The sequence below is a fragment of the Mustela lutreola genome, chromosome X (genome assembly GCF_030435805.1).
Source record: "Mustela lutreola isolate mMusLut2 chromosome X, mMusLut2.pri, whole genome shotgun sequence".
Taxonomy (NCBI): Eukaryota; Metazoa; Chordata; class Mammalia; order Carnivora; family Mustelidae; genus Mustela; species Mustela lutreola.
This window is the reverse complement of record NC_081308.1, coordinates 116,477,906-116,504,524: the sequence shown is the minus strand read 5'-3', so window position 1 is coordinate 116,504,524 and position 26,619 is coordinate 116,477,906. Positions and strand designations below refer to the sequence as shown.

Here is a 26,619-nt window from a genome sequence, read left to right as displayed (position 1 = left end):
ACAAGAACCCACGTAAAAATGATGCCTTGATCCCAGTGCCTAAAAATGTGGATCTCCAGAATGGCAGATCCGATGTTTTTCAAACAAGTCAGAATGGGAAGCAAGAATGCCCTCCACCTTTAGCTTCTCTGCTCCTAAGGTGGATGAAAAACAGTTAAGACTAGGCAGGCATGGGTCCTATAGGCATGGAGCTGACTAAGCAGGCCGCTGCTGCAGGCCCTCAGCATGGAGACCACCTTGGGAAGGCCATGGAGTCCATTATGGGTCCTGATAAAGGCCAGTAGGCTTAGAGGAGAACTGACCTCATTTAAGGTTTCCAAGCACTGCAAGCCTGTCTTCACCTAGACTTCACTCTGGCAGCCAATCAGAGGCTGGTGTCCTAGCAAAGGAGGCATCCCTTCCGTAGGACAAATGAGCAACTCATTTAATCAATGCATAGGTGTTATTTTGAAAATTACTATCTGGCAACCACCATAGTGAGCATGAATTCAGGCAACAGTCATTAATGGATCCTAAAACTGGAGAGTGAAAGTTTTATGAGAAACATGTTATTTATGTAGTCACAAATTATCTCTTCATACGTTAGTTATTAAGTACAAAAAGAAAAGTCACTTTTTTTAGAGAGGGAAGGGGTGGAGGAGCAGAGGGAGAGGGAGAGAGAGAATCAAGCAGATTCCACACCCAGCATGGAGCCCAATGCAGGGCTTGATCACGACCCTGAGATCATGACCTGAGCCAAAATCAAGAGTTGGACTCTTAACTGACGAGCCACCCAGGCGCCCCATGAAAAATCATACCTTTACAGCGGAAAAACATGGCGGGCATTTAACCAGTTAATCCAAGTTAACATCACCAACCATCATAGATGCTTTTTTATGTTTTGCTCATGCCAGAAATGTGCAACCTCTCATCATGAGGACACATCAGGCAAACCATCTGGGGGACATTCTACAAAGTAACTGGCCTGTATTCTTCTAAAAGCTGGATGTCATGAAAGACAAAGAAAGGTGGGGGGCTGTTCTAGATTGAAGGGCGCTTGAGAGAATCAAGAGACATGACAACCAACTACAATGTGTGATCCTCGACTGCACCATGGACCAGAAGAGAAGTAGCTAGGAAGGACATTCTCGGGAAAATTAGCACAACTGGAATATGGCCTGTGGTGTATCCACATTATATTTCTTGAATTTGCCAACCTATACATGTTTGTCTAACAGAATGTCTTGTTCTTAGGAAATACATATTGAAGTATTGGGGGCAAAGGAATATGATTCTGCAACCCAGTCTAAAGCGCTTCACACGAAAATGTGTGTGTGTGCATGTGTGTGTGGTCATTTTAACAGGATGCTAACAACAGATGAATCTTGATAAACGCCACATGAAGGTTTATGTTACTATTTTTGCATACAATTTTCTATATGTTAAAAGTCTTAAAATTGTAAAAATGACACATTTTGAACATTTAACCACGCGCCTGATGCTGTGCTGAGTGTGAGGTATTCAAGGGATCGTGAGACACAGTCTTGATCCTTAACCCAGGAGCTCATCGTCTGGGATGGAAGCACGTTCTGGTGTGCTAAAGGAAGCTGTGAGAGCGCAGGGAAGGCTTGCTAAACCCCGGCTGCCTGGGGAATGGGGCCAGAGTGGGCTGTGTCCAGAGGGGTAAAGGGGAGTCTTCAAGTGGGGAGAACTAATTCAGTCTGGGGTGCTGGTGGGCTATGCAAGCAGGGCTGAATGACAGACTGTGGGACACCGGGAAGATGCCCGTGTCTGCAGGCAGCAAGGGGAAGCCACCTGCCCGCTGAGGACAGACAACAAGGCATGGGTTGGCAGGTGTTGGGGGCCAGGCCAAAGTCACCATAGCTTCTGAGGTAACAGAAGGAATGCCGACATAAGCAAAACAATTTCAAGCTGAAAGGCTGAACACAAGTGTGCTTACTGATGGCATAGGGTGAACTTGGCGGGGCCATATACTGAATGCCCCCGAGACATCAGCCCCCAGATTGATAACTATACGTAACCGGGATAAGGGCATGGCCCCAAATTAGTTAGGAGGCCTAATAATAGACCGCGAGGCAGGAAGAGAATGTCAAGTGATCGTAAGAAACTAAAGAAGTGCTTTTTTTGAGAACACGATGAGCTTCCCCAGCAATAAGGATAAGGTGGTACCCAATTAACACGCAACCAGATGGGGAGAGGTTGTTGTTAACAGGAAAACTCCCCAGGACAGTACAGGGTCCTAGACAAAGGGAATGAGGGAGGCAGCAGTGCTCTTTCAGAAGGTGATGGGGAATGGGAATTTCCACTCAATTACAAGACACAAGGGCTGGGATGAGAAAGAACGCGGATATCCCTAGCAAGAGCCTGGTGGGAGCTCATTTGTCTTCCTTTCTTTGGAAAACCTTTATATTAGGGAAAATTTACAAAAATAATGAGAACACTATTAGCTTAAACTGCACGAAAGGGTTGCGATGTGACCATTTTTGCCTTGCTAAAGGGGCTCATTCATGTTTCAGGTGAAAATGAACCTCCATATACCCAGCACCCAGGCTCAGCAATTATTTCAATATATGGTCAATTTCACCGCAGCCAAATTCCCACCCATGACCCTGGCAAGCTCACTGGTTTGAAGTAAAACCTCTCTGGTGGGGAGTTTTTGTTGTGCTTTTATTCGAATGATTTACTATCTTAAAAAAGAGCTCCAAATTACACATAGATATGTGTATACCTGTATATAATGTTTTTAGTTAATTACTTTATTCCCTCAGTAAGTAATAGACTCACATGGCTCAAAATGCAAAAGGCACGTCACATTGTACACCTTGAATATATACAATTCTTGTTTGTCAATTATACTTCCATAAAGCAAAAAGAAAGAAAGAAAGAAAGAAAGAAAACAAGCTATAATAAAAGGACAAGTGAAAAGTTGCTTTCCAAACAGATCCTGTCACCCAGCCAAGAGTTCTCCCTCCTCAGAGGCAGACTATATGAACAGTTTTTTTCTGTGTCCTTCGGGAGGTGTCTTATGTATGCGTTAGCAAAGAGACCGCGAACTATTCCCACTGATCTCTGTACCTGGCTTCTTCTACTGAATAAGAGAAACGTCCCCCTTTTCCCAGCTACCCGGCATTCCCATTTTATGAGGCGCAGTTTATTCAACGAATGCATGCTGGCTCGACTTCGGGCTGCTTCTGACCCGCGGCCATCCCAGACAATGCTGTCTTGGTTCAACGGGGGCCACAATCGTCTCGCAGCAAAGCAAGTAAGTGTATGTGGATGAGAAACCCCTCAAAGCTGATCTGCCGGCTGAGAGGTGACGGACATTTGCAATTTCGATGGATATTGCCAAGCTGTCCTCCATCAGCCAGGCTTACGCGAAAGCTCTCTTCACCATGTTATCCGCACGCTTTCCCGCCACGCTTCCCGCTTCCTCCCAGGGCTCCGTGGGAGAGGTTTCAGCATCTCAGACTCAGAAACAGCCCCCTGACCTCGGCCTCCTACTGGTCTCCCCCTACCCCGTCGGGCCCCCACGGCCACCGGGCTGTCCTTCCTCCCTTCTCCTTTCCCAGATGCCATCGGGAGCCTGCTGGCATCTCTTCCTCCTTCCAAGTCGGGCCCGTGAGCAGGAACTTAGCCATGCTAGCATTGACCGCTGGACTCACTCTCCCAGTGACCTTCTGCAGCACCTGCTCTGCCAATCCCCAGCCCTGTGAAAACCCCACCATCTATGCTCTCCAACCCCCACTCCCCGGCTGCTAGCTTGTGCTGGAGAAGGTCATGAAGTTGGCTCCGCTACAAAGCCAGGCCAGCCAGCCTCAGCGGGGCCCCAAGGGCTGTAAGGCAATCCTTTTATATATCTGTATTAAATTTCTCCCAGGGATTGTTCCAAATCCTCTCCCTCTCCTCAGATCCCCATACCCATCCCCCTCCACCTGGCCCCTCAGTAGGGGGCCCGCTTTGGATTTCAGCGACAGGACTCAGATCATGGGGCAGGAACTCCCTCCCTTCTCCCTCTTCCCCTCACCCTTCCCCTGTTCTCTGCCTTTCTTCCACCCCTGAGCCTCATGGGGATGAGAGGCTTCCTCCTCAAGGTTGCCTCTTCCACTGGTGCCCTTGACACTAGGTTCTCCTGCTCTCTCCTGCACTTGGTTCCAGGAGCCATTCTCTTTCCCTTGGGGCAAGCTCCCCCTTCCCACTGGTGTTCCTCCTCTCAGTCTAGAAACACTTCCCACAAATCTGTGTCGCTGCTCTACACTACCCCCAAACTTGCAAAATGTAGTCATCTTTAAAATTACACAAGTAATTCCTGCCTCCCGGCGGCACTTCCTCCTTCTGAGTCAGCCCCCAAATTTAACACAAAAATCAGAAAATTATAAGAAGAAAGAAAAGAAAAGCCACCCACAATTGCATCAGCTTACTGTTACTATTTTAATATATTTCTTTCCAAGCTTTTTATACATATATCTATACATTTATATATCTAAAGATATCTATACATCTATATCTATACATTTATATATCTATATGTACTTTTTAAAGATTTATTTTTCAGAGAGAGAGAGAGAGAGAGAGAAAGCAAGCACGAGCAGAGGGGAGGGACAGAGGGAGAAGCAGGCTCTCCGCTGAGCAAGGAGCCCAGTGTGGGACTCATCCCAGGACTCCAGGGTCATGATCTGAGCCAAAGGCAGATGCTTAACCGACTGAGCCACCCAGGCGCCCCCATATGTATTTTTCCTTACAAAAGTGGATCATAGTGTACACATTGTTTGTCATAATACATTTCAGACATCTCAACTTTGCTACTTATTAGCTGTCTGGCCCTGGATAAGTAAATTCACAAAACAGTTATCACAGTGCCTGAATTAATGCTAGCTATGACGGTCATCCCACATCAATAAACACAGCGTCACATAATAATTTAATGACTTCTGTCAGTGCTGTGTCTAATAGGAGTGAAGAAAGCACCACAATGAGTCACCAACACACACTCATTTGGCATATGAGCAAGTGTATCTGTCGGATAAACTCCGACAAGCAGAATTACTCATTCAAAGGCTACGCGCATCTATAATTCTGATAGATGGTGCCAAATTGCCCTCCAGCACGTGGGAGTTGCTGTGATTTCTTGAACTTAACTCTGATTGATGGATATCGAGGGTGTCTCAAATTTTTCACGGATACAAACTCAGACTGTGACAAACATTCTTATAACCAGATCTTTGCATAGATCCATGATCATTTATTCAGGGTGGAGGCAAGAGCATAAGTAAATGCACAGAGATGGGGGAGCAAATGGTAGCGCTCAGGACACTGCTGGCATCGGTGACATACAAAGAGAAAGACAAGAGGCAAGGCTGGAAAACAGAGCAGGACCAGATTATAAAGGATGGCCAATGCCACGGTCATTCAGTCTGTCGGTTATCAAGCGTCTGCCTTTGGCTCGAGTCCTGATCCCAGGGTCCTAGGATGGAGTCCCGCATTGGGTTCCCTGCTCAGCGGGGAGTCTGCTTCTCCCTCTAACACTCCCCCTGCTTGTGTTCCCTCTCTCGCTGTGTCTTTCTCTCTCTCAAATAAATAAATAAAATCTTAAAAAATAAATAAAATCTTAAAAAAGATTAAAATTGTGTGCTTTGGACTTGCTAGGTAGCTGAGCCGAATTGCACACAGCAATATTGTGAAGTCTGTCTTCACAATAACTCCATGCTACAGGTGCTACTATCGTCCCCAGGGTGAAACTTGGACACCACATAACCCTCCCAAGTCTCCGCTTGCTCCTAAACAAATGGCGACAATAATGGGGATAAAGGAGAGAAGGCCCATGGCTTCTGTCCACTCTTTGTGGTGCTGCGGGAGCACTGGAGAGGAGGCAGGAAAGGGACAGAAGCTCTCAGCTACATCATCCCCTGACCACTGCCCCCCCCCCCCCACCAAATTCAAACGACTAATGTTAGAACTAAACTAATGCTTTAAAATACAAACAACCCTCCCTGGGGTTAAATTCACTGGTCACCTTAAATTTTCTGTGGAGAACTTTAATCTGAATGTCCCCATTGATTTCAGACTTGCCGGGATGGAAGGTTTCCTTTCTCATTTCCGTGTAGTTAATGTACAGTGTTGTATTAGTTTCAGATGTACAAGACGGGGACCCAACACTTCCATACATCTCCCGGGGCTCCTCACGACAAATGCTCTTCTCAATCCCCACCCCGTTTCCCCCAGGCTCCCGTCCACTTCCGCCCTGGTAAGGAGCAGCGTGTTCTTTATAGTTAAGTCTTTTGGTTTGTCTCTTTGGTGTTCTGTTTGCTTATTTTGCTTCTTAAATTCCACATCTGAGTGAAATCCTATGGTATCTGTCTTTCTCTGACTGACTTACTTCATTATACCCTCTAGCTCTATCCATGTCATTGCAAATGGCGAAATCTCATTCTTTTTTATGACTGAGTAATATCCCATTGCGCGTGTGCGTGCCTGCGTTTGTGGGTGTGTGTATTCACACCACATCTTTATCCATTCATCTATCGATGGACACTTGGGTTGTTCCCACATTTTGGCTATTGTAGATAATGCTGCTATAAACATAGGGGTGCACGTATCCCTTCAAATTAGTGTTTTTGTATTCTTTGGGTAAATACCCAGTAGTGGAAGTACTGGATCATAGGGTGGTTCTATTTTTTTTTTTTTTTAAGATTATTTATTTACTTATTTAAGAGAGAGAGAGAAAGAGAGAGCATGAGCCAGGGGAGGGGCAGAGAAACAGACTCCCCACTGAGCAGAGAGCCCGACATGGGGCTTGACCACAGGACGCTGGGATCATGACCTGAGCCACAGGCAGATGCTTAACCCACTGAGCCACTCAGACACCCGGGTAGTTCTATTTTTAACTTTCTGAGGAACCTCCATACTGTTTTCCACACTGAATGTATGAGTTGGCGTTCCCACCCATAGTGTATGAGGGTTCCTTTTCTTCACATGGGATAGGAGTTTTGATTAGAAGAGGGAAGAAGATGAGCCCCTGGAACATTGGCCCCAGCCCCTTTTGGCAGAGGGCAAATGTGGGCAGACATCAGTGGGGGAAGGGAGGCCAGCACCAGGGCAGCTGGAGGGAAACAGGCAGCAGAAAGCAAGGTGGGCAGAAACGGGGACAAACTATGTCAACTTCAATTTCCTCCACTTTACGTCCTTTGGGGGAAAGAAGCAGAATATAAACACACTAAACGATACATCAGTACAGACACAGTGCCCGGGTTCTCTTAACCTGCTTGGTCTCTCAAAGCAGACTCCTGCTGTTGAACTTCCTGCGGAGGGTGCTCTGTTTCTAAAAAACAAAGCCATTCCGTTCACAGGAAACAACAGGGGACTCTGAACCACTCAATCGAAGAATCTGAACCAGAGGTATGTTTTTCCCTGTTTTCAGTGACCACTGACTAATAGTTCCACAAAGTCACACAGAAGAATCCAGGTTCTGTAACAGGCATACAACCAAGGAAAGGTCAATATAATACAGTAATTCCAGGACATGGGCATTGGGGCAGCCCTTCAACATTTGGTGTAGAATAAATAGTATATTTAAATGTCTTAGAGAAAATGGGAGATTAAAGAAAAGCTTCTCACGGAAACAAAAAAGCGAGGCGCAGAAGGGGTTGGTTTTCTGGTGCATGGCAGGCATTGGCAAATGACCCCAAATAGCCCCCAAATGTGATGTGTTAATGCGGGTCCTAGATCACAGAGGTAAACGGTACTAAGTCTGTTTTGTGCAGACTGTCTATGATCGGATAGAGATCCCTAGCGTTAAGCACACTACTCCTGATTTCGCAATGTAGAAAAGAAGAGATCAAAGTGCTTTAGTCGACGGTCTGGTGAATGGGGCACCACATTTTCTAGTACACGAATGGCTTCCTTTTCCTGCCCAGCATTCGAGGAGTCCCAGACAAGACTCAAACAACCCTGGCTCAAGTGAGATTAGCAAAGCTTGTTGCTTGGTAACATGTACTCTATAAACCCTTGGATCTTGGATAAGGTGAAACAGACCAAGTACATCGAGTGTTTTGTTTGGTTTTTTAAATAATTCCTTTCTCGTCACCAAGATCCAAAGGCTGATTCCATGCTTCACAGTTTTCCAGATACCCACAGCCCCTAACCAATGGGACACTGGCAAATATCTCTGAAGTCAGACTCTTCTCTTGCCGTTAAGTGAGGGAGGTTGGGAGGCCACATACATGTTTACTATGTCACTGGGAGCTTAGTAGGCCACAGCTTCTCTTTGAGTATGATTTATCTATGAATTTATCTCAAAATTAACTAAAAGAAGTGGGAGTCATATGAAGTTATTCCTAAGAGTTTTAGAAGACTCTGGAGAAAGGTCAGTTTAGGGGTGCCTGGGTGGCTCAGTGGGTTAAGCCTCTGCCTTCAGCTCAGGTCATGATCTCAGGGTTTTGGGATTGAGCTGCACATCGGGCTCTCTGCTCAGCAGGGAGCCTGCTTCCTCCTCTCTCTCTGCCTGCCTCTCTGCCTACTTGTGATCTCTGTCTGTCAAATAAATAAATAAAATCTTTAAAAAAGAAAAAAAAGAAAGGTCAGTTTATTTTCTAAATCAACTGGGATTATCTTTTGAAGGAAGTATGCCCTTTAGCTGATCATTTTAATGGTAATGAATAATTGCATTTGGCCAAATAACAAAACCCAAGATCTACAAGGTAAATTTTTTGAAAACAAATATAATCTGATGAAAACTTTCTATTTTTTATTTTTTCAATGAATATTTTTAAAAAGAAAATAAACATATTTAACCATATTTCCTTACTTTCACTGATGGTTTCCTATCTTAAGTAACTGTTAACACAACAAATCCTTTAGAAAGCAGGATCTCAAAATGAAAACATTTTAAATGAATCACACACATGAACTACTTAAATGAATATGCACTGCTGGTGGGAATATAAAATGGTGAAATCATGTTGGAAAACAGCTGGGAAAATCTTAGTAAGGTTACACATGCACTCACCATTATAATATACCAATTCTACTAGGTATTTACTCAAGAGAAATTAAAATATACATCCACACAGAAGTTAAAACTCAAATATTTATAGCAGCTTTATTCATAATGGCCCCCAATTGGAAACAACCCATATGGGCATCAAAAGGTGAACAAATTATGCCTTATACATAACAATGAAATATGACTCAGCAATAAAACGTAAAGAACTACTGATATGGGAAGTAGCATGGATGGTCTAAGGACATTCTAAGCAAAACCAGCCAGACACAAAAGACTACATACTACATGATTAAATATGCACATGAAATTTTATAAAAGAGAATCTAATCTATAGTGATAAAAGGGGGTCAGTGATGACCTGAAGCCAGCAGCGGGGGTGGACGGTAACTACAAAGGGGCATTTGCCACAGCAATGGAAGGGGTCTATACCTGGATTGCAAGCTTAAAATGGGTGCAATCTGTGATAAATATGTAAACTATATCTCAATAAAGTTGATTTTATGAATTACTGTAAATGAAAAACTCTTAAAAAGTTGAAGACTTTTGGGGCACCTGGTGGCTCAGTGGGTTAAAAACCTCTGCCTTCGTTTCAGGTTATGATCCCAGAGTCCTGGGATCAAAGCCCCTCATTGAGCTCTCTGCTCGGCGGGGACCCTGCTTCCCTCTCACTCTCTGCCTGCCTCTCTGCCCACTTGTGATCTCTGTCTGTCAAATAAATAAATAAAATCTTTTTTTTAAAAAAAGTTGAAGACTTTAAAAAATATTTTTCTGATTTTTAATTTATTTTTTATGTTCTTTAAATAATTTCTACGCCCAATGTGGGGCTCAAACTCACAACAAGATAGAGAGTCACATCTTGGGGCACCTGGTGGCTCAGTGGGTTAAAGCCTCTGCCTTCGGCTCAGGTCATGATCCCAGGGTCCTAGGATCGAACTCCGCATCAAGCTCTCTGCTCAGCAAGGAGCCTGCTTCCCTCTCTCTCTCCACCTGCCTCTCTGCCTACTTGTGATCTCTCTCTCTCTGTGTCAAATAAATAAAATCTTTTAAAAAAAACGATAGAGAGAGAGAGTCACATCTCTACTGAACTGAGCCAGCAAGGTACCCCCAAAAGTTGAAGATTTAAAGTTACTTTTAGCAAGTATATGTATTAAACATCCTGTGTAAACTATGTACCAAGACATAGTCCCTACAATGGGGGAAACTATTCTCTTAAAAAAAAAACAGTGTGGAGGCTCCTCAAAAAATTAAAAATAGTGTCTTTTGGTGCTGGGAAAATTGGACAGCTATGTGTAGAAGAATGAAACTCAACTATTCTCTTACACCATACACAAAGGTAAAATTGAAATGGATAAAAGAGCTCAATGTGAGGCAGGAATCCATCAGAATCATAGAGGAGAACATAGGCAGTAATCTCTTCAACATCAGCCACCACAACTTCTTTCAAGACATGTCTCCAAAGGCAAAGGAAACAAAAGCGAAAATGAATTTTTGGGACCTCATCAAGATCAAAAGCTTCTGCACAGCAAAGGAAACAGTCAACAAAACAAAGATGCAACCCACAGAATAGGAGAAGATATTTGCAAATGACACTATGGACAAAGGGGTGATATCCAAGATCTATAAAGAACACCTCAAACTCAACACACACAAAACAGATAATCATGTCAAAAAATGGGCAAAGACATGAACAGACACTTCTCTGAAGAAGACATACTAATGGCTAACAGACACCTGAAAAAATGTTCATCCTCATTAGCCATCAGGGAGATTGAAATCAAAACCACATTGAGATACCACCTTATACCAGTTAGAATGGCCAAAATCAACAAGACAGTAAACAACATGTGTTGGAAAGGATGTGGACAAAGGACAACCCTCTTATACTGTTGGTGGGAATGGAAGGTGGTACAGCCACTTTGGAAAACAGTGTGGAGATTCCTCAAAAAATTAAAAATAGAGCGACTCTATGACCCAGCAGTTGCACTCCTGGGTATTTACCCTAAAGATAGAGATGTAGTGAAAAGAATGTTCATAGAAGCAATGTCCACAATAGTCAAACTGTGGAAAGAGCCAAGATGTCTTTCAACAGATGAATGGATAAAGAAGATATGGTCCATATACACAATGGAGTATTACTCAGCTGTCAGAAAGGATGAATACCCAACTTTTGCATCAACATGGACGGGACTGGAAGGGATTATGATGAGTGAAATAAGTCAAGCAGATAAAGTCTATTATCATATGGTCTCACTTATTTTTTTTAAAGATTTTTATTTATTTATTTGACAGAGATTACAAGTAGGCAGAGGAGATTAGGCAGAGAGAGAGGAGGAAGCAGGCTCCCTGCCGGGCAAAGAGCCTGATGCGGGGCTCAATTCCAGGACCCCGGGACCATGACCTGAGCCAAAGGCAGAGGCTTTAACCCACTGAGCCACCCAGGCGCCCCTGGTCTCACTTATTTATGGAACATAAGGAATAGCATGGAGGACAATAGGAGAAGGAAAAAAAAGTGATGGGGGAGGATATTGGAAGGGAAGACAAACCAGGAGAGACTGTGGACTTTGGGAAACAAACTGGGGGTTTTGGGGGGTGTGGGTGAGTACGGTGATGGGTATTAAGGACGGCACAGATTGCACGGAGCACTGGATGTTATACACAAACAATGAATCATGGAACACCACATCAAAAACTAATGATGTACTGTATGATGAATAACATAACACAGTAAAAAAAAAAAAAAAAGAAAAGGAACACACAGCATGAAGTGGCTGAGTGCGGCAGCGGCAGTAGCTTTGTGGATCTGCGATGCAGATCTTTGCGAAGACCCTGATGGGCAAGATGGTCACCCTTGAGGCTGAGCCCAGTGACATCATTTCTTTAAAAAGATTTATTTGTCAGAGAGAGCGCGCATACACAAGCTGGGGGGAGTGGCAGGCAGAAGAAGAAGCAGGTTCCCTGCTGAGCAAGGAGACTGATGCGGGACTCGATCCCAGGATCCCTGGATCATGACCCGAGCTGAAGGCAGATGCTCAACCAACTGAGCCACCGAGGTGCCCCGCCCAGGGACATCATTAAGAATGTCAAAGCCAAAATCCAAGACAAGAAGGGCATCCCGCCTGACCAGCAGCATCTGACTTTTGCGGGCAAACAGCTGGAGGATGGCCACACTCTCTTGGGCTGTAATATCCGGAAAGAGTTCGCCCTGCACTTGGTGCTTCACCTGTGGAGTGGCATCACCTGGCCTTCCCTCCACCAGCTGGCTCAGAAGCAACAACTGTGACAAGGTGATCTGCCGTGAGTGTTATTCTCATCTGCACCCCAGTGCTGTCAACAGCCGCCAAGAAAAAGTGAGGCCACACCAACGACCTGCGCTGCATGAAGGTCAAATAAGGCCCCTCCACTGGCTTAGTTTGCCTCTAGGCCAGCCTCTTGCCCAAGCCTCAAGGCCCTGTGTCCTCAATAAAGCTTGACTTCCATTGCCTGGTGCAGTGAAACAAACCAGCCAACAAACAAAACAACCAAGCATACAGGCACAGGTGCATGGTGGAAGGCACTGGGCTGATGCTGTTTGGGGCTGGTATATACAGTTTGCCAGGATCTATTCAACAGTGCCTGCCACGTGGGAGGCATGCCACCAGGGTTAAAAGGCAAAGGATTCATTAGGCTGGAAAGAAGATCAATGTACAGACTAGGTTGGTCAGGGACCTGGGATCAGATCAAGGCCAAGAAATGATGTTCCACATCACCACGAATCCTGGCTTGTCACTGTCATCTTGTTAGGGGACTCTCAAGAGAGAGGATGCAGCTCGACCTTGTCCAAAAACTGGAACCAACGATTGGTGAAAAGAGTAGAAAATGGTATAGGACAAGAGGTTCTTCAACTCCTTGGCCACACTGCAGGGATTCTCTTGCTGTCTCCATCAGCATGAAATCGCTTCTCATACTCCTTTCAGTGCCTGATAAAAAGTTCTCCTAAACTTTTTAATAAATGCCGAACACTGGGTAAGGAACTGATCTGGAATATTTTATTCATCTATATAGCTTAGAAATTAAAAGATGGGAAAATAGCTAATTCAGTATCTCTCATATATAATCTTATGATAGGATTCCAAGTACAGTCACACTGAACTGGGAAGTATTCGGAAATTACTTTTTTAATTAGAGAAATCGAATATCACAGTTTTTAAGGAACCGATCATGAGATGGGAAAAGAAACGTGTGGAGTGTTATGGTCATTTCTGGGTACCACACTTGAAGGATATTGACAAACTGGAAAACGTTCAGAAGCCAATGGTGAGGATAGTACAAGGTCTAGAAACCATCTCATAAAGATTAGAATGGAAACCTAGAGGAGAAAGATGGTATTTGGCTCTTGCCAAATACCTGGTGATGGACATTTGGGTTGTTGCCACCTTTTGGCTATTGTGAATAATGCTGCAAGGACCATTAGCATACAAGAATCTGTTTGAGTTCTGGTTTTCAAGGAGTGGAAATCTTGGATCATATAATAATTCTATGTTTAATATTTCGAGGAACTGCCAAATTGTTTTCCCCAGTCACTGCATGATTTGACATTCCGACCAGCGATGTACAAGGGTCCTATTTCTCCACATCCTCACCAATACTTGTTACTAGGGGCTGGATTTTGTTTATTTTGTGGCATTCCCTGTGACAAATTGGGACCAAATGATGGAAAGTAGATTTCAGTTCATTATCAGGAAACATTTTTGAATGAGCAGAACTTTCTGATAGTGGAAAGGCCCTTTGACTCTCCTTCAGTGAAAGTTCAAACAGAAGTAAGCGAAGAGTCCAGTAAGAGTGGTGAGGAGTCCTGAGCCTCTCATCCCCTCCCTCGTATAATTAATAGCTGCAGATAGGTTTCTAAAATATACTTATTTTAACTTCTATTATTTCTTGATCATACAAGTAACCAATATTCCATGTGGAAAAATATGAAAATACAGACAAGCAAAGAGAAAAATAAATGAAAACAAAATCATCCATCTTCTCACCACCCAGAGACTTAAGCATTTTGGCATACAGCCTCACAAACCTTTTTCTGTTATATATCCATATAAAATACATACATATACTTTTTTAAAACAAAAATGAAATCCCATTAATCACACTGCTTTTTTACTTTACAATATAGTATAAACATCCTTCCATGTCAAGTGATATATGACCATGTCATCACTCTTAATGGGTGCACAGATTTCCATGGAATGAATGTACTGTAATTTGTTTAACCCAGTGTTTTCCAAAGGGTCTACATAGCATAAATCTTACAAGATGACCCTCAAAAATAAGAACTTAACTTGAACAGTTTAAAAATGCTTCACACCGTATCTCTTTATCTCTTTTTTGGGGCTTTCACAATGTGAAAGAAATGATTTTAAATGATTTTCCTAAACCTACTTGACCATAGACTCCTCATGGTCTTCCCCTTCTTTCATTCTTCAGGACACTTACTTATTCACATTTGATAAAACACCCTGAGGAATGATGGCTTAACGCATCCTTTAGTGTTAAATACTAGGGTTTTGTTCTTTTACACAGAATTTGCCATTTTAAACACTTTTAAGTATGCAATTCTGTGGCATTGATTACATTAACAATGTGCCACCATTCCCACTATCTAATTCCAAAACTTTTTCATCATCCCAAGCAGAAATTTTAAACATTATGAATAACTCTCCAGGGGCCCCTGGGTGGCTCAGTGGGTTAAAGCCTCTGCCTTACGGCTCAGGTCATGATCCCAGGATGCTGGGATCGAGCCCCGCATCGGGCTCTCTGATTGGCAGGGAGCCAGCTTCACTTCCTCTCTCTCTACCTGCCTCTCTGCCTATTTGTGATCTCTGTCTGTCAAATAAATAAATAAAATATTTTTAAAAATTAAAAAAAAGAATTATTCTCCATTCCTCCTCCCACCAGCCCCTAGTAACCTGTAATCTGTTCTATCTCTACAAATTTGTCTATTTTAAATAGCTCATATAAGTGGAGTCATGCAATATTTGTCCTTTTGCATCTGGCTTATTTCACTTAGCATAATGTTTTCAAGTTTCATCCATGTGGTAGTATGTACCAGAACGTCATTCCTTTTTATAGCTAAACAACATCCCATTGTATGTATCGAACACATTTTCATCCATTTATCTTGTGATGGACACTTGGGTTGTTGCCACCTTTTGGCTATTGTGAATAATGCCACAAGGAACACTAGCATACCAGTGTCTGAGGCCTAGTTTTCAAGTAGAATTGCTGGGTCTTATGACGACTGTATGTTATCACAGAGTTTAATATTTTGTGGATGTTTAATATATTTTATGTGTTTAGTATTTTGAGGAACTGCCAAGTGTTTTCCATTGTCACTGCATTATTTTACATTCCAAACAGCAATGTATAAGGGTCCTCTATTTCTCCACATCTGCATGAATACTTGTTACTCTCTTTTTATTCTAGCCAACCTGGTGGGTATGAAGGGATCTCTCTCTGTGGTTTTGATCTGCATGTCCCTAATGATTTAAGAAGTGGAACATCTTTTCATGGGCTTATTGGCCATATGTATATCTTCTTTGGAGACATGTCTATTCATAAAGTTGTTTGCCCATTATTTTAGTTGGGTTCTTTGTCTTTTTGTGACTGAGTTGTAAGACTTCTTTCTATACTCAAGATTAAACTCTTCAGATACGATTTACGAATACTTTTTGTCACTCTATAGGACATCTTTTTCACTGTCTTGTTAATGTCCTTTCATGCACACAAGTTCTTAATTTTGATAAAGTTCCACTTATCTATTTTCTTTTGTTGCTCATGTTTTTAGTGACATAGCTAAGAATTCACTGCCAAATCCAAGGTCATAAAGATTTACCCGTTTTCTTCCTAAGAACTTAATGGTTTTAACTCTTAATGTTTAGGTTGTCGATCTATTCTGAGTTAATTTTTTGTATATGGTGTGAGGTAGGAGTCCAACTTCATTATCTGGCATGTGGATATTCAGTCGCTCCAGCACCATCTGTTAAAAACATTACATTTTTCACACCTACAAATAACATTACAGTAAACATCCTTTTCAACCTGTTCCATATTTTCCCTAAGAAAAAATTCTAGAAGAATTGCTATATCAAAAGATATGCACATTTTGAAGGCCTGTGATACATCCTACTAAACTCCCTCCAGAAAGGACATTAAGAACACACCACAGGGAATTCAAACACCAGTTTCACCAAACTCTCAACAGCCATGTGTACTACAAACAGATTTTAAATCTCTGCTAATCATTGTGGCATGGGAATGTATTCTAATTAAAGTTTAAGAGAGTTTTAGCTGAACTTGCCTTAACAGCCCTAACATGCTAGCCTCAGCACCTTCCTTTCCAAAGGCTTCACACTTATGAAAAGATTATCTAAGAATAGGACTCGATGTAAACCACTGCAGAGTTTAATATAAGTCTAGTTAAGCAAGAAAACTAAACCTCCCCTCTCGTAAGAGTGGGGTTAGAAATGGAAAGTATAATTAGGTTCCTCCACGGGATAATGTAATTTCAAAATATTTCCTTCCTCAGCACAAAGTCACAAACCAGCTGTTTGCGACTTTCAAGTGTGTCCTTTTTTTTTGTTTGTGTTCAGGGGAGAGTTACCAAGCACAAGAGCAAGGCCATGAAACCAACTAAACTGAAGTTAGAGGGTTTTTCTTAGAGCCATATAATGACTATCATGGAAAAAGAAAAACGATTTTGCTGGTAGTCTGTTTTCATACTAGTTGAGCACTTCTGAATGTGAATTGTGCCTGAGTTTTTACAACTGATGTAGCTTTTTTTTGCCCTGTCTCTTTTGCTTCTCTGAAACAGACATACCAAGTGTATCTTTATTTTGTTTTGTCTCAAGCTGTAGTTATTAGAAAGAAAATTTTATGGTGAGTGCTTTGTCAGTGGGAACTTGTTATTAATATGGAAATCCTGAGAGGATCATTTATCCACACAAAACAAGAAACCAGGGGGAAATTAGCTTTCCACATTTCATCATAAAGCATGCATAATTCATAGAAGAGAGGAAACTATTGATGAGGCCGATCAAAATGAGTTTCTTGTTGCCAGAAAGAATAAAAATATTAGGCATAAAGCTCTCTAATTTCCTAAATATTTTCTTAAAGCTTTCTGAAGCTTAATGCCATCATGACTTTCACTGTTACAGTAGCAAAGATGAAGGCAGATGCTTTTACAGAATCAATAAAATTTTAAGAGGCAGAAAGGAGCTTGTAAAATACCTAGTTCGACTCTATTTTACTTATTGGAAATCTGAAGTCCAGATTGGTGCAGCGACCTGTCGAAAGTCACAGAGAGTGAGTGACCAGAGCTGGAGCCATGGGTCAGGTCTCCTGACTCTTGCACTCATAATGTTGTCTGGACATTCCCTTAAAAGGCTGACATAAGTAGCTGTGTCACCAGTTTACTTTGCTGTCACTGATGCCACAGAGATCTCCAATCATATATCTATATCTATATCTATATCTATATCTATATCTTATTGGTCAGTTTAGAGAATTCAATTAATGTATTAATTTTATTATTAATTTAGCACATTTCTTCTGAGAGGCCATGGTCATTAAGTCTCCCACTATTAAGAAAGTTGAGCAAGTTTCCAAGATTCCAATATGACAGATGACTCTTTCCAGCCATACGTTATAGACATTTTTAAAAAGATTTTTAAAATTTATTTATTTGACAGACAGAGATCACAAGTAGGCAGAGAGGCAGGCAGAGGGAGAGAGAGGAGGAAGCAGGCTCCCCGTGGAGCAGAGAGCCTGATGTGGGGCTCGATCCCAGGACCCTGGGATCACGACCAGAGCCAAAGGCAGAGGCTTTAACCCACTGAGCCACCCAGGCGCCCCTATTATAGACATTTTTAAAAAGCAATCTCATTGACTCTTGGGTTAAGAACCTCATCAAATCTGTGAGATATCATGGAACTTAAGGGAAACAAGGTTACCTTTTTTGGTCAGAGTATTTATTGTTCTTTTGCCTCTTCTAAATGCATAGTTTCAACTATCTGACAGGGAAGCCTACCTATATGATAGATTTTTCAAGCTCAACTTTTAAGATCTAAAATATTTAAAAACACTTGAGGCAAACTGTAATTAGTTTTCTCCATAGATATCCAAAGTACCATACATGCATTTTCATCACGGATATTTATATATAGTTGCTTCTAGGTGAATTTTAAAAATTCATTTAGGAGATGAGATTAAATATATCCTGTAGTGGGGGTAGTAATAATTCAAGGAGCGGGACAAAGATTAATGCCAAATTAGAATCTTAACTCATCTGCTTTTAATAGCTCATTTGATTTGCCTTGGTTCTAAAGATCCAGTGAAACAGGCCACCTAGATACAAATTCCCACTCCATCCCCCCCTTTTAACATAAGAGCTTTCTGATAGTGAGAGCTGACCAACAGCAGAATGAACAGTTGTGTGAGCAAAGTTCGTTCATTACTACTGAAAATTTCAAACTAAGGCTAAAAGATCATTTGTCTGGAATTCTTAAAAGGATTTCTGCATTGAGAGGTAGCCTAAATGGCTTCTAAAATCCTATCATTCCAATACTGTCCTTATCTCCTACTTTCATAGTGCAAGGGTCCTTCCACATGTGTATCTCTAGTCATCTTATCTTAGACTGCCTGGTCCCACTATTATTTTTGTACTTGTCCTGCTTGAAGAGAGGGATGGTATTTTCCTCATCTTCCTGTATTTTACAATTTTAAGTATAGCTTCCTGTACATAGGAAGTATTCATTAGACACTTAATTGAATATAATTGAAATTAGAAGCCTGATTGGTTGATTTACTTATTATAAATCTTCAGAACCATATTTTTTCCCCTGACCTGAGAATCTTATTACTACAGTGAGTCTTCGTGTTAGGATAAATCTGCAGTGCTGCTCTCTTTTTTAAAAAAGATTTTATTTATTTATTTTTCAGAGAGAGAGTGAGAGAGAACACAAGCAGGGGGAGAGAAAGGCAGAGGGAGAAGCAGACTCCCTGCTGAGCAGAGAGCCCAATGCAGGACTTGATCCCAGGACCCTGGGATCATAACCTGAGCCAAAGCAGACACTTGACTGACTAGCCACCCAGGTGTCCCATGGAGTGCTGCTCTTTTATAAAATTGTAAGTAAAATAGGAATATTTGATTGAACATGAATACATATTAAGGCTTAAAAAGGATGCTTTGAAAATATTTTAAAAATATACTTCCACTTTCATTTATCCTTTTATTGATAATGTGAAAACTAGCTTATCTGTCTATAAATATAAATTTATATTTAGAAATAAGCATATTTTTATAATATATAAGAAGATATACCAAAGCTATGTTCAATATGGTCACCTCTTGTTCTCATATATTTTTAAATGGGTTATAAGATAGATGATTTGAAAAACTAACTTAAGAAAAATGGAACAAGTAAAATAAAAATCCCCGAAGTATTCTGCTGTGGGTTAAATTTTTTATTAAATTGTGGGTTAAATTGATGTTGAAGTCTTAACCCCCAGTATCTGCAAATGTGACCTTAGATGGAAATGGGGTCTTTGCAGATGTAATCAAGTTAACATGAAGTCATACTGGAGTAGCCTGGGCCCTTAATCCAGTGACCAGTGTCTTTGTAATAACCACATGAGAAAACAGGAACACAGGGAAAAGCCTATACGATGACAGAGACAGAGACTGGAGTGATAGGCCTGCAAGGCAAGGATGTCTGGCACCTGCCAGAAGCTACGGGAGAGAAATGAACAAATTCTGCCTCAGAACCTCCAGAAGGAACCAACTCTGATGATACCTTAATCTTGGAATTGTAGCCTCCAGAACTGTGAGATTATCTACTTTGTTTAGGCTACCCAGTTTGTGGTACTTCGTTATGGCAGTCCTGGGAAACTAATACTTGTCTTTTTCTGTGAAAACTGACATGATGGCTCCTTGGCAAGATTAGGATGACAAAATACAGTCTTACCATAACTGAAAGTAATCAGCCACCCTGACAAGTGAGAGGTGATACCTCGTTTTGATTTGTTTCCCTGCCCAGCAACTGTACTACTAGGTATTCACCCAGAGGATACAAAAATACTGATTTGAAGGGGCATGTGCACCCTGATGTTTACAGCAGCATTATCAACAATAGCCAAACTGTAGGAAGAGCCAAAATGTCCATCAACTGAGGAATGGATAAAGAAAATGTAGCACATATATATAATGAAATATTATTCAACCATTTGCGATGACATGGGTATATTAGGGTATATTATGCTAAGTAAAATAGGTTAATCAGAGAAAGACAAATACCATACAATGTCGCTTACATGTAGAATTTAAGAAACAAAACAGCTGAACACTAAGGGGAAATGAAAGAGAGAGACAAACCATAAAACAGACACTTAACTAACTACAGAGAACAAACTGAGGGTTGGTGGAGAGGAGGTGGGCAGGGGATGGGCTAAACGGACAATGGGCATTAAGAGGGGCACATGCTGTGATGAGCACTGGGTGTTGTATGTAAGTGATGAGTCACTAAATTCTACTCCTGAAATTAATGTTACACTGTACATTAACTAATTTAAACAAAAACTTGAAACAACAACAGAAGAGAAAAAAAAAATCAACCACAAAAAATATCATGTAAAGGTTAGAACTACTTTGGTCTGAAAACCACTTAAGAAATGAAAAATCATTTAAGAAACGGATCCTCCCAAAACAAAAGCTCAAAAGGCAACAGATAGGAAAACCAACTACAAAATCCTTGATTCTGAGCATATTATAGTAAGTTGTGGCATCCTGGAATACAACTAAAACAACAAAAATTAATCAAATAGGGTGAAAGGAATTGTCTGAGTTGAAAGAGATGCATTCAGATTGTCAAGATTACCAAGATTTATTGATTAAAACTCTTTATGGGATGCCTGGCTGGCTCAGTTGGTTAAGCGTCTGCCTTCAGCTCAGGTCATGATCCCAGGGTCCTGGGATCGACTCCCGCATCAGGCTCCTTGCTCAGCAGGGAGTCTGCTTCTCCCTCTGCCTGCTGCTCCCCCACTTGTGCATGCACTCTCTCTTTCTGACAAATGAATAAAATCTTTAAAAAATAAAAAAAAAAAATAAAAGCTCTTTGTACAACTGATTAGTAGTCCCACTCATGCTGTTCACTTTCTCCACCCTTGGTCTTTGTTACCTGAATATTTTGCAAATCTTTTTCTTTTTTCCATTTTGCCCAAGTATCAATGATACAGGAGGACACTGGCTGCCACTGATCTACAGTCCCAGCAAGGAACATCGCTGCGGTCCCACCTCATCCCATGAGAGCCCCCGGAGATGTTCATAGTTGGTCCAGTAAGGGTCTGGCCAGTATAGAAGCCGAGTTACAAAGGCAATACTGATAGTTCTCTTGTCCTTGGCCAAGTTGTAGAATCCTGTCCGACTTTCAGAGACTATCATGGTCCCAGTCATCTCATAAATATTCATTTATTCGTAGGTGAACAAAATCTCCCCCCACATATCTAGTTATGCTAATCATTTCCACTGGGGTCACTGTCAAACAATTCTCTCTCTCTTTTTTAAGATTTTATGTATTTATTTATTTGAGAGAGAGGGAGCATGAGTGAGCAAGAGAGACTGCTGGAGCACCAGCAGAGGGAGAGGGAAAAGCAGGCTCCCTGCTTGGGCTCCATCCCAGGACCCTGAGATCATGACCTGAGCTGAAGGCAGAGGCTTAACCCACTGAGCCACCCAGGCACCCAGGTCAAACAATTCTCGACACAACGGTCTTTTCTCATGTGGGGTATACTTACATCCAATTTTCCTCATTCTGATTATTTCTAATGACAAGGAAAAACTTTTTATAAATATTTTAGATAACAATTCCTATTTCATTAGCTAAGGAAATTTAAACTAATTCTGAACTTAATGAGGATGCATTTCTATTTTTCAAAATGCTAATGCTATCCTCAATTACTTAAAGCACTGACTTTAGATTTTAAATTTTTAATTTTTCTTATTCGGAAAGCCTTTAAGACTTTTGAATAGAAAATTGAGGTTTAAACAAACATTTGTAGTCCTTAGGGGACAACTGGAAGTATATGATTCCTGCAGAAAAACTCTATCATATTAAGCCTTATTTAATCCAATCAGTAGTCATGATGATGAATAAAAAGTAATTCATAGAAATGTAAAAGACCACAATTTATCAACATTGTCTTTTTTCCACACTTAATTAGAATACAAAATTGATCAGGGATAATCAGGTTAAGTACAAATTGAGTAAAGCCCAATTACATATTATTTTCCTGCTATTCAATTACCTTTTATCATCGTTTCCCCTACCTATTTCTTCCCAGCCAATTAAATATCCAAGGATTCAGGTGCAATCCTTATATCAGCATAGTATGACTGGCTTATTTTTATTTTTTTTATTTTTTAAAGATTCTATTTATTTATTTGACAGAGAGAGACACAGTGAGAGAGGGAACACAAGTAAGTAGGGGGAGTGGGGGAGGGAGAAGCAGGCTTCCTGCTGAGTGGGGAGTCCCATGTGGGCTTTGATCCCAGGACTCTGGGATCATGACCTGAGTGGAAGGTGGAGGCTTAATGACTGAGCCACCCAGGCGCCCACTAGCTTAGTTTTAAAAACTGTTAAGATAGGTGATTTTTCCTTACCAAGAGGAACTAGCAATTATTGAAAATATTAAGAACTAGCATGGGCTGGAGCACCTGGGTGGCTCAGTCATTGGGCGTCTGCTTTCGGCTCAGGCCATGATCCCAGGACCCTGGGATCCAGCCTGCATCAGGCTCCCTGCTCAGTAGGAAGCTTGCCTCTCCCTGTCCCACTCTCCCTGCTTGTGTTCCCTTTCTCGCTTTGCTGCTCTCTGTCAAGAAAGAAAGAAAAAGAAAGAACAAATGAACAAACTAGCATGGGCATTCAGGACCTAACCTAAAAAATTATTTTACTTGTTGATTAATGGAACAATAATATTTCATCAGGACTTACAGCTGTATCTACTTATTCATATAAACAAATAGTGCTCTCAATTTTGTTTTTAAAAAAATCGAAGTGCAGAGACGCCTGGGTGGCTCAGTTAGTTAAGCTGCTGCCTTCAACTAAGGTCATGATCCAGTGTCCTGGGATTGAGTCCCACATCGGGCTCCTTTCTCAGCGGGGAGCCTGCTTCTCGCTCTGCCTCTGCCTGCCACTCTGCCTGTGTTCGCTCTCTGTCTGTGACAAATAAATAAATTTAAAAAAAATCAAAGTGTAGCATGTTTCTACACATTAGCAGCTTGAAGACATGATTGTATCTTTGATATGGTTCTTATTTGGAAAACATCTTTTTTTAAAAAAAGAGTTTATTTATTTATTTAACAGAGACACAGTGAGAGAGGAACACAGGCACGGGGAGGGGGAGAGGGAGAAGCAGGTCCCCCAGCCCCGCCAAGCAGGGCTCGATCCCAGGACCCTGCGACCATGAACCTAGCCGAAGGCAGACACTTAATGACTGAGCCACTGCTGGAAAACATCTTTGAAAGTATCACTACATTGGTTTTAAGGGCATATACAGCAATTAGATATGCAAATTCTGTACATAAACAGAATTTTAGGACATTGAGAAAATAAGGTAATAAGAAATAGTTACTCTAACTTGTGTATGTGTGTGAGAGAGAGAGAACAGAGAAGCAAACATTTTTCTCCACTGGTGAGAAAATCCTGGGATAGGGGAATCATTTAGTTAAAAGTTCATCCACTACAATACATGAAGAACGAGAATCAAAAGTTGATATGGGAGAATGTGACAGCGCTGATTCTTTTTTCTAAAAAAGATTTTATGTATTTATTTGACAGAGAGTGGGAGATCACAAGTAGGCAGAGAGGCAGGCAGAGAGAGAGAGGGAACCAGGCTCCCTGCTGAGCAGAGAGCCCCATGTGGGCCTTGATCCCACTACATAGAGATCAAGACCTAAGCCAAAGGCAGAGGCTTATCCCACTGAGCCACCCAGGCACCCAACAGTGCTGATTCTAACTGGTCAGTTACAAGAAGAGCCTGCACCACTACTGTTTACATCAAGAATATCTAGAGATAGACTAGGACAAGAAAATGCTATTCATCAATAACAGAATTCAAAAGATCTCTGTGCATTCTGCTTTGTCTACAAATGAACACAAAATATGTGAAGCCAAGAACTGGCACTAGTTACAAGAGCAATTTCACAAGAGCAGTAAAACAAAGCCAACGGTAACATTAAATAAAAATCCATTCACTGTATTTCCCATCTTGATTACTAAAACATGCTTTCTTGGCACGCTTTCCAATAATATGCTCAGCCTAACAAAGCACACAAAAATCCAAGGAAGAAAAGATGGGCCTAAGATGCTCTTCTCCAAGCTTGAATTTTTATATATTTCTCTAACACCTCTTTTTTTTTTTTTTTTTTGAGATTTTATTTATTTGATGGGGGAGATGAGGAGCAAAAGGGGAGCGGGGAAATCTCAAGCAGACTCTGTGCCGAGCTCAGAGCAACCCCCTCCTCCACTGCAACAAGGGGCTTGCCTTCACAACCCTGAGATCATGACCCTGAGAGCATGTCCTGAGCTGAAACCAAGAGTCAGATGCCTAACTGACTGAGCCTTCCAGGAGCCCCTTCTCTAATACCTCTTAATCAAATGCCAAAACTCCACTTCTAAAAACGTATCCAGCATATATTAATGTCACACATAAATAAATGTGAGGGAGAAGAACTAAAGTTAATAGCATTCATTTGGGATATCAGTTTTATAACTTCTAAAAATATTTAATAATACTTCTGAATATATACTACTGTAAGAATAGGTTTAAAAGGCAAGTGAAAAACACCAATGAATGTTTAAAACCTCATGTTAATACTCACTACTCATTCATATCAGACTGTTGAGTAGTATCGGAAGAAATCATGCTGGTAGTGCCTTGGAAAAGTTTCTTTGGCTGATCTTCAAATAGCATTTCACCTATAACAAAAAAGCAGATCAAAGGATATATGTTTTATCTAACATGCTTTTGCTTTTAAATGCAAAGTAAAACTTGTTTATTGGAAATAATTTATAAGATACATAAAAACAAAGCAAAAAGTTTTATATCCCCATTACCCAGAGATAACCACTTTCTGGGAATTCCTAAAATGTATGTGTACACGTGACTGTTTTTAAACAAAATTTCATTTGTATCATATACAATACCAATATGGAACCTAGTTTTTGTTTTTAATGATTACAATTTTCTGTATTGTATTAACTAAATTCTACAATGTGATTATATAGAGCTATGTGGTATGGTCATACCATAATTTAATCTCATTCCTTATTTTAAATGTTTAGTTTGTTGTTATCTTTATTTTGCCAAATATATACAATGAAATAAATAGACTAATTCTTTTACAGCATTACAATAAACAAAATACATATATTTTTAAAGATTAAGGAGACACATCTAATCTCAAAAAATTGCATTGCTGTAATCTTTACCTCAAAGTAAATGCTAAAATCTACACATTATTTGCCATCATGCAGTAACCATGTCTGGATGAGAGAAAACTGATGTTCAAGTCCATAACTCATAGGGTGAAATTTGAATGATAAAACACTAAGGCCACCTACTCATTAAAAAAAATATCCCTAGATATAGGGGCACCTGGCTAGCTCTCTTGGTAGAGCATGTGACTCTTGGTCGTGAGTTCAAGTCCAATGTTAGGTGTAGAGTTTACTTACAAATAAAGTAAAATAGGGGCGCCTGAGCAGCTTAGTCGATTAAGCGTCTGCCTTCAGCTCAGGTCATGATCTCAGGGTTCCTGGGGTTGAGCCCCACGTCGGGCTCCCTACTTAGCGGGGAGCCTTCTCCCTCTGCCCCTCCTCCTGCTTGAGCTTGCTCTCTCTCTCTTTCCCTCTCTCAAACAAAATCTTTAAAACAATAAATAAAATAAAATAGGGGGGGGACACCTGGGTGGCTCAGTTGGTTAAGCAGCTGCCTTCAGCTCAGGTCATGATCCCAGCGTCCTGGGATCGAGTCCCACATCGGGCTCCTTGCTCAGCAGGAAGCCTGCTTCTCCCTCTGCCTCTGCCTGCCATTCTGTCTGCCTGTGCTCGATCTCTCCCCCTCTCTCTCTCTGATAAATAAATAAAATCTTTAAAAAATAAAAATAAAAATAAAAAAATAAAATAAAATAGGGGGACCCGGGTAGGTCAGTTGGTCAAGCATCTGCCTTCAGCTCAGGTCATGATCCCAGGGTCCTGAAATAAGGCCCCAAGTCTGGCTCCATGACTGCTTTTCCCTCTGTCTCTGATGCTCTCTATCTCTCTCAAATAAATAAATTTTTTTTAAAGATTAAAAAAATATATACATCCTGGGGCACCGGGGCGGCTCAGTCAGTTAGGCACTGGACTTTTGGTTTTGGCTCAGGTTGTGACTTTGGGGTCCTGGGATTAAGCCCTGCGAGGGGCTCTGCGCTCAGCACAGAGTCTGCTGGAGATTGTCTCCCCTCTCCCTTTGCTCTTCCCCTGCTCACAAACTCTCTGTCTCAAATAAATTTAAATAAATTAAAATATATATATATATATATATATATATAA

General features: G+C 41.3%; 1 protein-coding gene and 1 pseudogene across 6 annotated transcripts in view; one reads left to right on the top strand and one right to left on the bottom strand.

Annotated features, from left to right (window-relative positions):
* LOC131821571 (P2R1A-PPP2R2A-interacting phosphatase regulator 1-like) overlaps nucleotides 1–26,619 on the bottom strand; it is a 71,107-nt gene that overhangs the window by 3,420 nt on the left and 41,068 nt on the right. For 5 of the 6 annotated variants that reach the window (XR_009349946.1, XM_059157770.1, XM_059157767.1 and 2 more), the window contains one exon: nucleotides 24,909–25,005. The exons of the other annotated variant lie outside the window; for it this stretch is intronic. Coding sequence is in view for 4 of the 5 variants with exons in the window: in XM_059157767.1 (XP_059013750.1) it covers nucleotides 24,909–25,005 (97 nt within the window). In the remaining variant the exon portion in view is untranslated. The remainder of the gene's footprint in view (nucleotides 1–24,908; nucleotides 25,006–26,619) is intronic. 6 annotated transcript variants of the gene reach the window in all.
* LOC131821572 (ubiquitin-like) lies at nucleotides 11,804–12,388 on the top strand (annotated as a pseudogene).